The sequence below is a fragment of the Prunus avium genome, chromosome 7 (assembly GCF_965620075.1).
Source record: "Prunus avium chromosome 7, drPruAviu1.hap1.1, whole genome shotgun sequence".
Classification (NCBI taxonomy): domain Eukaryota; kingdom Viridiplantae; phylum Streptophyta; class Magnoliopsida; order Rosales; family Rosaceae; genus Prunus; species Prunus avium.
This window is the reverse complement of record NC_142290.1, coordinates 1,278,893-1,292,301: the sequence shown is the minus strand read 5'-3', so window position 1 is coordinate 1,292,301 and position 13,409 is coordinate 1,278,893. Positions and strand designations below refer to the sequence as shown.

The 13,409-nt window shown below is 36.0% G+C and overlaps 1 protein-coding gene across 1 annotated transcript; it reads right to left on the bottom strand.

The window, feature by feature from the left end:
- Positions 1–11,970: 11,970 nt before the first annotated feature.
- On the bottom strand, positions 11,971–13,123 carry LOC110771239 (L10-interacting MYB domain-containing protein-like). Its single transcript, XM_021975503.2, has 2 exons — positions 12,761–13,123; positions 11,971–12,658 (listed from the first exon to the last, which is right to left on the bottom strand). The coding sequence occupies exons 1-2, from the start codon at positions 13,121–13,123 to the stop codon at positions 12,077–12,079; spliced, it is 945 nt and encodes a 314-aa protein (XP_021831195.2). The 3' UTR covers positions 11,971–12,076.
- Positions 13,124–13,409: the final 286 nt, after the last annotated feature.

Sequence of the window (13,409 nt, the reverse complement as noted above, 5' to 3'; positions counted from 1 at the left end):
GCTATATATGGAATTTGGAGTTGTCAATAATGAACGTTTTAGCTAACCCTTGACATTTCAAACATGGAAAGTTTTTTAGTACAAAATTGTAAGGAGGAGCCTCATCACAAAACCAATTTAGATTAAATGTGATCTTCTGCTATTCGGCTTTCAAGAACTGTCTTCCTTCAAAGCTTTGTACATAATCTGTCACTGCTATTCTGCTATTCTACTAGGATTACTATCATGGCTCTGTTCTGTATGGCAGAGGTTCCATGGACTTCTCTAAATTGTGGAAGGTCTAGACCTGAGCTAGCTTCAAAATATCTATTTTTTCTCTTAGACTAAAAGCAAACACCTATCAAAAACTAAAATTCCCAAAACTCAATTCTACATGAAAATACAAAAGCCACAGAATCAAATTATCAAATAAACCAAGCCACCGAATCAGATTAAACCATCAAGCAGGTTCCAAGATAATCAATCACAAATTTAGCAACATAATACAACAAAAAGCTATAATATATATATATAAAAATTGATATGGTGCTGATTACTAAAATTTGAAGATTTTCCCAGTATTGAGAGAAAAAATGTTTAACCTTAAATTAAAGTTGTGAAGAGAGAAGAAAAGCTTACTAGAAGAGGAGGTGTGGGGTGTGGTCAAAACCCTAACTTTTGGGGGGAAGGGAAATGCTTCGAACTAATAGATGAAATCACACAATCATCGACTTAAACTTCCGTTCAAGTGTCTGGGCTTGAGAAATTGTGTGAGCTGGCTTGAGAATCGTCGAATGGAAGAATGATTCTCACTATGAATCGTAATGGTTGAGCATCTGAGGGTTTTAGCAAGAATGGGGCAGTTGTAACAACCCAATCCTTAATTAATATTTAACTAACAGTTTAACAAGGAAAAAGACTAAACTATCCTTAGAATATTTTATTAGGTTTTAAGTTGACTTGTTGACCGGGGAAGAATTTGGAAAATCTGCTTGTACCGTTGCGTAGAGCACGACAAAATGAGTTCGTAGACACATAATGGACTCGAATCGGACTTGTAACGAAGAAATTACGAGCAAAATACTAAAAAAAGGACAAAATAGTAATTTTCGAAAAAATTGGATTTTTAAAATCTGATTACTTAGGGCCAGTTTGGCATTGCTGTGCTGTGAAAATAATCGCTGTCAGATTTGCTGTGAGAGAAAGCAGTTTGGCGTTTGGTAAACTTTTTGTTATAAGTGCTGTTTGTACAATAATCAGTTTCTGAGTGTTTGGTAAATTTGTTTGTAAAAGTGCTGTGAACTGTGTATAATGACTAAAAAGGGCATTATGCTGAAATGACTTTTCTGTTCAAGTGTTTGGTAAAAGGAAAAGCACTTTCACTTTAGCTTATATAATTTTTTTAAAATTAAATATGTTTCCATCACACCCTAAAAATTATTTTAATTATAAAATAAATAAAGTATTCCATTAAAAATAAATATATTGTCAATAATATGGTTATAACAAAAATTAAACTAGTCCTAAACAAGCAATCATATACATTTCTAAGCAGATGAACTCATTAAACTTGCGGCTATATTATTTCTCAATGCCTCCATTTCTTGTGTTACAGGACCATCTTCTTGTTGTGCATCAACCTCTCTCTCAATCTCTTCATCTTGAGTACCATTTAGGTCATCTTCACTTTCATCAAAATGACAATCACGTTTGGCATGTCTTCTTATATAGTTATGAAGTGCCATGGTTGCAATAACTATTTTGACTTGTTTTGCAAAAGGATAACTAGGCATGTCTCGTAAAATACTCCATCTCTTTTTCCATACTCCAAAAGTGCGTTCAATAACACTTCTAAGGGAAGAGTGTGCATGATTGAATACCTCTTTATGACCCATCGGTTGAACACCCTGTTGTGTAAATACAACTGCACCAAAATGGATTCAGTTGCATCCTCAACTTGTGATACTCGCAAGTGCACGAGCCGTTCGGTAGTATAGCGTATGTAAGTGCGAGGTCGATCCCACGAGGATTGGTGATTGAATGATCCAATTTAGTTTCCCTACACAAAATAGAAACAAAAACAAAGAACATAAAACAAGGAAGAAAGAAATAAGTAACTCAAGCAAATAAGTTCCCAAGTTCAATTTAGATTAATGGATTGATTCTAGCTAAAGTATGATTAAGCCATGGTGTGTGGTCATAACCTTGTGTTCCTAATTCCCTAATTTGATCATTTGTTGTCTAACCTAAAATTAAGCATTAGGAACCCATTAAGCATAGAAGAACAATTTAAACAACCAAGCATGTATCTAATCCCTGTTGTCGAATGTCCATACATACTCTTCCTATTCATAGTTCAATTCGAATTAAAGCATGGTGTATACTCTTAATTCAAACCAAGATAGCTAACATGCAAGCCTAAATGGTGATCAATCATTCAAACTAGCATATTAACTTATAAGCATAATGAATAAGAACAAAAACCATAATTGAAACTTGGAAACTAATTAAACTTGAATACTTAAGAAAGAATGTACATTACAAGAAAAATAAATTACAACTAAGAAAACATTAAAGAAAGCTAGAATTGAGAACTAGAAAGCAAAACTAAGAGAATTTGAGAGAGAGAAGGGAAGGGAGCTCTAGAGAAGTGTTTGAGAGCTCCCCCCCTTGGGGTGTGTTTACAAGCTTAGAGAACTTCCCTATTTATAGGCCTAGGGGAAGTGAAAATCTGAATTCAATATGGCTAATGCATACAACACTTGTTTTATAAAATCTGAAATGGTTGATGCACTTGTATTAGAAAATCTAAATTGGGTGATGCACTTGTATTAGAAAATCTTGAATTGGTTGATGCACTTCACCAATAGATCCCACCAGCAGCCCTAGCTCATCTTCATGTCACCATGACCAAGCTTCCAACCAGAAATGATAGCTCATACCTAGCTCACCATGACCAAGCATCCAACCAGCACATGCTGAGGTCAGCATGACCAGCAACTTCAAGGGCTTACAACTTGGGCTTCCCTTAATCAAATTAGGACTTTAAGCACTCTAAATTGAAGTTCGGAATGTCTTCTTTCCAGCCATATGTTATTTGGGCCAATCCAAGGTCGGAGGAGGAAGTTAAGGCCGAAACAAATTGCTAACTCATTTTCCGCGCTGATAAGATCCATCCTGAGCATGGTTCTGTGTTTGCTAGGTAACCGACTCCATATTTATCCAATGGGGCTGAATTTTGGATATGTTATAGTACACACCAATTGGAACAACTTTCTTGAAGAATGTGGCCTCATTAGAGCTATGTAGGTTGTTGAAACAAAGCTTGCAATATGACCTACGGAACTGGACTGGCAGGGGGCTGTAGCCAAAATGAGTTTGTCTTTAAGCTCTTCATCCATTCATCCAAATTAGGCCTTAACATGCTTGAATTGCATGAATTATGCTCTCTAAAGCCATCATTATTACCTAAAGCTCAATGAACTGAAAGATAAACACAAAAAGGATTAAAAGCACAAGTTTAACTAAAAAACATAACCAAATCATAAGCTAGAAGGGTACAAAATGATATACAATTATGAACCGATCAAATACCCCCAAACCTAGATTTTGCTAGTCCTCGAGCAAAACAAAAGGAAAATGAAGAAAAACAAAACAAAATAAGAAGTTAACTAGACCACTTTCATAGGTAACTCGATTGCATTGAGCGTATGCAACAAGCCTTTAAACCTCTAGGCATCCCTAGTAGGAGGAGTTGTGTCTCCTGAGGGTTTAACAGATACGATACCCACAAACGTTTTACTAACTCTACAAAACAAAGTGGTTAGAAAACTTATTAAATTTGTTAGTCTTTAAGCAAAATAAAAGAAACACAAAAACCAAAACAAAAATAATTACAAAAACAAAACAAAAATAAAAAAAAATTAAAAAATAAAACTGAAAACAATCATTCCGAACATTTTCTGAAGAGAAATGACTCATTCACATGACTCAAAAGTTTTAACAATAAAAACTCAATTTTAGACATTATTTACAAGGTGGCAAAGTTCAAAACACAACATGCTCAAAGTGTAGTAGTGTGATAGCCAAATGCAACAAATTCCCCAATCTTAGTTTTCACACAATTTCAAAAATCATACCAAACACAACTGCAACTTCAAATCTCACCAAAGTTGTCCTCTCACAAATGAATCACTCAGAAGAGGGCTACAATGCATCACTCAGTTATAAACATGAGATTAGAGTTAAACCATAAGGGACTTAACTCAAAATAGAAAGATGAAGAACTTGCATTAATATGATCTCAAGAAGGATGCCAAACACTTAAAAGTAGAAAAATGGATGCAATTCAACCACATGACATTTAAGATCAATTTAGGTCTTTAGTATAGGTTGTAATGGGGCCAAGGGTGTAAGATGAGTAAGAAATGAAAGGTATGGATAATACAAAGTCCAAGGAACTCAAAATGTAAGAGCATAAAATAATTGTTTACAAGACTTCGAATCATCACGATTAGATTTTTTTTCTTTTACATGATCAAAACTCCTTATACCTTCATTTACATTGATTCCAACTCCTTTCCAAACACCAAATTATTTTGAAGGCCCAAAAATGAATTTTCAAACAACCGCCACTTTCTCTTTTCTTTCACCAATTGTGTGATTTTTTTTTTTTCTCTTTGTTTTTTTTCGAAATGTAACACCTCTTCCCAAACTTAGCATGAAAAACACATCCAAAATAAAGCTCATCAGTTCCTTAGAAAGGTGAATATTTGTTTTTCAGGCTAAGGCGAGGACATATAATTGGTAAATGAAAGAAAAAGGTTTACATGTAGGCTCAAAATGGTTAACAATGGAAAATCATGCTTAAGCATGCATAAGATTAGCTTGAAAGGTACAAACGATCCAAAGAGAGCCTTAATATCATTTCTTAAATGTCATGAAATCGAATTGCAAAAGAATGAATGACTTTTAAGTATTCAACCAAATCAATGAATACTGAGATCAAACAACAACTTTGATGACAAGAAAATAAGAGTATGTGTATAACACTCATGAAATGAAGCACAAGGCTCAAAAGCTCACATTTATGGTTATATAAGTCTAATTTATGCTTGATACAATTCTTTGGGTCATGCAAATCCTTTAATTGGAAAATTATGAAACAAATGGCAAGTGCAAAGAAGGTTTCGAACATGTCATGCTAGAACGATGCCAAATTAATTAATTAATTAATTATTATTTTTTACAATAAAAATTTACAAGGAAAAAAATAAATAATAAATAAAATTCAATTTTTTATTTAAGTCATGCAACATTTATCACAATCTCATCAAATGTGTTCGGAAAGTGACTAAACAAAACAAGATTCAAAACAAGAAAGAAATTTAAATTTTTTATGTTTTTTTTATTTTTAAAATTTTAAGAAAAACCAAGTTTACTTGCTAAACTCCAATACCCCCAAACCTAGAAATGAGCATTGTCCTCAATGTTTAAAAATTAGCCACAAACAATGTCATAACAACAAATGAAAGGTATTAAAGCAAATAAAAATAAAAAAAAATCACAAAATCACAAAAGAAAACAAAAACAAAATAATTATAAAATAAAAATTACAACACAAACAAACAAAAAAAATAAAAAAAACAAAAATGAAACAGTAAAACACTCGAAACAGAAAGCCCTAAACAGACAAAACAGTAAGCCCTAAACAGACAGTCTTACGCAAACCAAAACCCAAACAATTGAAAGCCCAACCCAAAAGAAAGTTAACCCACCTTGAAACCTAACAACGGTGAAAACCCGAAGCCCACAATGAAGTCCGAAGCCCACATGTTATTATTAATTTTATTTATTTATTTATTTATTTTAATTTAATGAAACGTGAATTGGGAGTGCGAAGGCGGGTATTTACGAAACAGAAAAAGTGTGGTCCTTGATGCCTTGGTTCCTGGGAAGTCACGGGGAAAATAGGTGAGGGACGTGTCGGCGTGCAGAGGCCGCTTTCACATCCCCCAAGCTAGAATTATTAGACTCGTAGGAAGGCGCGACGACTTTTTCACTTGAAGGTGGTGAAAGGTGAAAATGCAATTAAGGGGGTTGGGAAACGGGTGCGGCGACATATAGAGATAAGCCGTAAGGGCCGCACAAAACTCATAACCGCAATGGCTAGGGTTAGCAAAAACTAAGTCTATAAAAGGTAAAAAAAAGAAAAGGTAAAAAACACAAACTCAGAAACACACAAAAGAGAAAAGAAAGAAAGAAGATAAGAAGTGAGAAATCAAATGGCCTCTTCCTACCCCTTTTCGTTGGATCTCAACCTAGCTCCACCGACTCAGACACGAGGCCAAGCAGCGGCACCAGTATGGATGCCCTACTTTGCTTCCGCACGGGGGCCTGTGACAGTAACTGACTCAATACTCCTGGACAACGATGTTGCCATTGGAGTGGCTAGAAATTTAGTGACTCCTAAAGATATACGTGTTCTGGGGACAAGGGATGACAACCGGGTCGTGAGCGATGCCCTGGCACTGAGCGTGCAAAGTACGGCAACAGTCGCAAGTTTGGGTCATCGCCTACTTGCGAAGTCCCATGAGGTAGAGGTGCTGAAAGGTCAGTTGGCGGCGGAGCGAAGTATGGTTGAGGAGTGTCAGACTGCTATAAAAAGCTTGAAAAGGGAGAGGTCAAGGATAGTGGAGGTGAATCGACACCAGCTAGAAGTATTGCGGGACGAGAATAAAAACCTATCAAAAATGGTAGAGTTGTACTCTCGCGACATGCGAAAACAGCTGGAGGACCTAGACCGACCGGGTAAACGCAAACAAGCAGATCGCGAGAGTAGTTACGCTCAAGCTAAGATTGCGATCTTTGGGAGCTCAAGTGATGAGCCCCAAGAAGCTGTGCGTGAAGCCCCGGAAGAGGACAGCCAGAGGGCCAAACTCAAAGCTCCAATGGTCGAGACACCAAGCACCGAGAAGAAATGATTTCCTACTGCATTATTGTTGTTTTTATTTTATTTTGTTGTTTTTGTATTTTCGTTATTTTGTTTTGGAAATAAAAGAGTAAGGTTGCAGAAAGAAAAAGAAAACGGAAAAGAAAGCACAGTTCCCTAACTAAAATAAAATAAAGGTGACAGCCGAAAGGGAAAAGCAAAAACACAAAGCTCTAGAAAATGAAAGTAACGGGCAAAAACATTAAACACCAGAAAACACGGAGGAAAAAAAAAAGAAAAGTAAAGTAAAGGTGCTCCCCCTTGAAGCGATTAGGTCGAGCATGCCCGGGAAATCCGAAATGGTGTTGGCTCTCTCTCATCAGCATATGTCTATTTAAACCACACCTCTGCAAGCGGATGATACCCAGCATTTCTTCCTGCAAACTCAAGGAAAAACATCAAAAAATTCAGAAGCAAAACAAATGGCATCCTCATGCACTCACCTTGATGATCTCAACCTTGAGCTCTCACTTGCACCACCGAATGCCCAGACAAGGACTCCTCCAAACACTGTCTTTCCAAACTCTTCATATCATCACGGCACGGCCTCAAACTTTGCTGAGGCAATACCGAACTTTTCTGAGGCACTGTCGAACAGAGCAGTGCTGCTAGGAGGCATGATTAGCAGCAAGCTCACTCCGACAGATCATCTGCATGTGGCACAGAGGTCTGATAAGGCAGCGGTAGAGGAGTCCCACAATTTAACTGTGCTCCACGCGGTCTCCGCTACCAATTTGGGCATGCGATTACTGGCCAGGACAAGGGAGTGTGCCGCGATGAGCGAGGAAATAGCTTCCTTGAAGGCTATGGGGGCGGACTTGCAGAAGCGGCTCTACTGTGCCAATCAGCACGTGGAAGCACTGCAGAGAAAAAATGAGGACCATGTGGAGCTGCTGCAGATTCTACAAGTGCGAGAAAATAGAGGCAAGCCATGATGATGATGGAGATGAAGAAGATGAAGAAGATGATGATGTTGTTTTTTTATTTTTATTGTTTTTATTTTTGTTTTAGTGTTTCTTTTTTTTTTTTTTTTATGCAATGTTTGAAATAAAATAAAAAATGTTTTAACACTCAGAAATAAACTAACTAACCATACCACGTAAATAAATAAACTAACATAACAAAACAAAAACAAAGACTCAACAGAAAAGAAAACAAAGAAAATAAAGAAAACTTAATTTAAAAACACACGAATATACAAGCAACTCACGGATGACCAGTTAAGGGTCTCAGAAAACACAGCCAGGGGATCCGGGAAGGTTGGAGGGGTCACAATGGTCCCGCTTAAAACCCAAACTTCTTAGACACCGAAGGTGTCGCCTAAAGAACTCCTAGACACTGTATTAACGGAAGTGCTCACTGGGGTTACCATAAGTCGGCTCATATGAAAAATCTTTCTTTTTTAAAATTTTTAAGATAAGAAACAAAAACACATTAAGATAAAATGAAACAACAAACCACAAACAAAAATGAACTAAGTACTGTAAACAAATTCAAACAAACAACATAAATTGTTGTACTAAAGGAAACAAACCAAGAAACCAAAGAAAAAAAAACAAACAGCACTTTCTATCACCCGTTTATCACCATTTGGACAGATTCGTTTCTATGTTTTTCAACTTCGACCTCTGTTCAGTTTTTAGGCTATAACTTTCCAACCGTAAGTCCAAATTTTACGTTCTTTATATGGTTGGATTCAGCATAGAAAAACAAAGAACTCTTCGCGGACCAAAAGGTAAAAACAACTACGGAAATAAACAGAATTCAAAGAAGAGAAAGGATTGAAATGCTCCCCCTTGAAGCGATTAGGTCGAGCATGGATGCACTTGGAGGTCGCGACTTCTCCCACTGCTCCACACTTCCCATTCTTATGATTGAGGTTGCCATCTCTCTCCATTTATTATTGAGCTATAATAAATTGCTAAAACAAACATAGAAAACTTGAAATAGAATTAAAAGGATTAGGAAATAAAAACTAAAATGAAAAGGAAAATCAACACACATCCAATTCCATGCTTCAAAGCAACAAGCGCCAATGGGTTGTGTAAGCTGGGACTTAAACCCAGTTCTCTTGCTTGTTGGGCAATTGTCCTTTTCTGTTGGACTACAAACACAACTTGTCCATTAACGTCATTAACTTTAAAACTTGAAATTGTTCAGTTAAGAGAAAAAAAAAAAAAAAAAAAAAAAAAGCCAAATAGAATCAAACAATGTTACCGATCCCCGGCAACGGCGCCAAAAACTTGTTGTGTAAATACAACTGCACCAAAATGGATTCAGTTGCATCCTCAACTTGTGATACTCGCAAGTGCACGAGCCGTTCGGTAGTATAGCGTATGTAAGTGCGAGGTCGATCCCACGAGGATTGGTGATTGAATGATCCAATTTAGTTTCCCTACACAAAATAGAAACAAAAACAAAGAACATAAAACAAGGAAGAAAGAAATAAGTAACTCAAGCAAATAAGTTCCCAAGTTCAATTTAGATTAATGGATTGATTCTAGCTAAAGTATGATTAAGCCATGGTGTGTGGTCATAACCTTGTGTTCCTAATTCCCTAATTTGATCATTTGTTGTCTAACCTAAAATTAAGCATTAGGAACCCATTAAGCATAGAAGAACAATTTAAACAACCAAGCATGTATCTAATCCCTGTTGTCGAATGTCCATACATACTCTTCCTATTCATAGTTCAATTCGAATTAAAGCATGGTGTATACTCTTAATTCAAACCAAGATAGCTAACATGCAAGCCTAAATGGTGATCAATCATTCAAACTAGCATATTAACTTATAAGCATAATGAATAAGAACAAAAACCATAATTGAAACTTGGAAACTAATTAAACTTGAATACTTAAGAAAGAATGTACATTACAAGAAAAATAAATTACAACTAAGAAAACATTAAAGAAAGCTAGAATTGAGAACTAGAAAGCAAAACTAAGAGAATTTGAGAGAGAGAAGGGAAGGGAGCTCTAGAGAAGTGTTTGAGAGCTCCCCCCCTTGGGGTGTGTTTACAAGCTTAGAGAACTTCCCTATTTATAGGCCTAGGGGAAGTGAAAATCTGAATTCAATATGGCTAATGCATACAACACTTGTTTTATAAAATCTGAAATGGTTGATGCACTTGTATTAGAAAATCTAAATTGGGTGATGCACTTGTATTAGAAAATCTTGAATTGGTTGATGCACTTCACCAATAGATCCCACCAGCAGCCCTAGCTCATCTTCATGTCACCATGACCAAGCTTCCAACCAGAAATGATAGCTCATACCTAGCTCACCATGACCAAGCATCCAACCAGCACATGCTGAGGTCAGCATGACCAGCAACTTCAAGGGCTTACAATTTGGGCTTCCCTTAATCAAATTAGGACTTTAAGCACTCTAAATTGAAGTTCGGAATGTCTTCTTTCCAGCCATATGTTATTTGGGCCAATACAAGGTCGGAGGAGGAAGTTAAGGCCGAAACAAATTGCTAACTCATTTTCCGCGCTGATAAGATCCATCCTGAGCATGGTTCTGTGTTTGCTAGGTAACCGACTCCATATTTATCCAATGGGGCTGAATTTTGGATATGTTATAGTACACACCAATTGGAACAACTTTCATGAAGAATGTGGCTTCATTCGAGCTATGTAGGTTGTTGAAACAAAGCTTGCAATATGACCTACGGAACTGGACTGGCAGGGGGCTGTAGCCAAAATGAGTTTGTCTTTAAGCTCTTCATCCATTCATCCAAATTAGGCCTTAACATGCTTGAATTGCATGAATTATGCTCTCTAAAGCCATCATTATTACCTAAAGCTCAATGAACTGAAAGATAAACACAAAAAGGATTAAAAGCACAAGTTTAACTCAAAAACATAACCAAATCATAAGCTAGAAGGGTACAAAATGATATACAATTATGAACCGATCACACCCCTACGAAAATCAGGAAGATGATATCTTTCACCTTTATATGGTCCTAAGTAGCCTCTCATTTGTGGGTATCCCGCATCTACTATATAATATTTTCCTAACACAAAATTTTATAGATTATTCACAATGTAAAAAACTGAAATATAAATTATATGAATTTTTTTTCTTTAGATAGAAATAGTACCATTTGGAGGTTTAGGAAAATTCAAACTTTGATCACGTAAAGCTGATAGAAATATCCTTGTGTCATGGGCCGTGCCTTCCCATCCGGCACATGCAAATATAAATTGCATGTCAAAATTGCATGCAGCCATCACATTTTGGGTAGGTATCCCTTTTCTACCAATAAATGGTATTTGATTAGAAGGAGATACTACAGCTTGCACATGAACACCATCTATAGCACCAATACAATCCTACAAGTGATAAAAAGACAAACATAATATTAATTATAACATAATAAAACATAGACAAATATTTAATAGTATATGCAATAGTTACCTTGAAATGAGGCATATATCTAGAATCCTGTAGGATTTCCTTTGGAGTGTTGTTAAACGCATTTTCCAATGGTTTAATTACATCCACAGCCAAACGACATACAACATCAAGTAAGATACTAAAATATCTGCTCACAGTCTCACCAGAATGTTGAAAGCGATCTTGTGCTTGCCTATTTGCAGAACCATGTCCTAAGATGTTCAAGAACATCCCTAACATCTCAGCAGCACTCATTCTTCTTGAACCCTTTAATCCATAATTGTTTTGCAATTCATCACACAATCTTAGAAATACATATTTGTCCATCCTAAACATATCATGGCAACGACTTTCATTTCCTTGTAATACTCCCATCAACCAAATATTTCCTGTTTGATGGTCATTCATACACGGGGTCTTATGAATATATTTCACGTAATAAAGTTCAATAAGACGAGCAGTGACACATATAATTTGGTTGATCTCCTCCTCGTCTTCTAGAATGGACATGTTCTAAAATAACCTGCAAATGTGTTTATTTCCTTCAAATATCATTTTCACTATGCATGCATGTTTAAAATATCGCTCACAAATTCAAATAAATGATCATCCAACATTAACTCAAATATCATTCACAAATTCAAATAAATTAACAACATAACAACGAAATATAAATTAAAGTCACTAAACTATCAAATTCTAGTTTTCAGCTAACTCATGATTAAGGAATTGAAGCTTGAGGTCAGGATCTTCCATGACAACAAACATCTCTCTCTTCTCTTGAGCACAAAACAATTTAGTTGCAAACCACCACAACTTGCTACCACGTTCTGCCCCAGGTAAAGTTGCAACATCTTTCATCACTTCAGCAATACTAGTTCCTTGTGAAACTATATTAGCCATTGATGATGTTCCAGTACTCCTACTCTCAACCACCTCAACAAGACGTTCAATTTGTAGTGATAATTTTGCAGCACCTCCCATTTTCCCCCCTCCTTTACCTTTCTTCTCATTATTATCTTGAATTTCAAGTGATTGATTAGTTCTCTTTTTTGGCACATTGTTTGTAGTTTGAGTGGTTTCAATTGGCACAGCCTCATTTGAATCACCATTAACTTCAAGTTGGTTGACATCATCATCACTTTCAATTGGAAGTACACCAGATGAAGGTGCCCAAGAATGCTTACCAGTGGCTGTGACATTCAAAAACATCATATCTAACTTATCCTCCATCTCAGGACTAATACCCTCAAATTGGAATCTTGCATATTTGGGTTCTGCCTGCATTATGACATATACAAATATTATAATGAATTTTTAAACATAGTTTAAAAAAATGGATATCTATACTATATCAAAAACAAGAACAAAAAATTAAAATACCTTAATTTTATCTTGCCACCATTCATCAGATGCATCAACGGTATTCTTAGCGACATTCCACCCAAGACCAGTTTCCTTCCCTTTTAGATCTTTCCATAATTTCCATTCTTTTTTTAGTAAATCCCACTTGTTTTTCAATTGTAATTTTTCATACGGTCTTCCTATCTCTTTACTAATATTTGTAACCAACCTTGCCCATCCAACTTTATTAAAGTGAGTACCGGGACGATTGCCTAGATCCACCTCCTTGATACAAAGGTCAATGAAGATGGCTATAGTTTGAGCATTCCACAATGCTGGCAATTTTCGGGATCCACTTGCAACATTTTCAGTTGTGGTGAAGTTACTATTCTTCTTTGACATCTTATTGCAACAAAGACATTATATATAAGCACAAAAGAAAATAATAGGAATACAAGCGAATTACAAAACAAACCAAACTAGCCACAACTCAAATGCAGTGCATAGATGTTTATCTAATCTAAACAGTGCATAGATGGTTCAAACTAGCAAAAAGATAAAATTAAGGAGAACTATGAATACAACTTTGCTAATAAAAATTAAAGAGGAAAGTTTCATACTGTGAAATATGTAGGAATTTTAGGAATCACAATCTTGAATTACTCAGGAGATAGACCCTGTCATATAA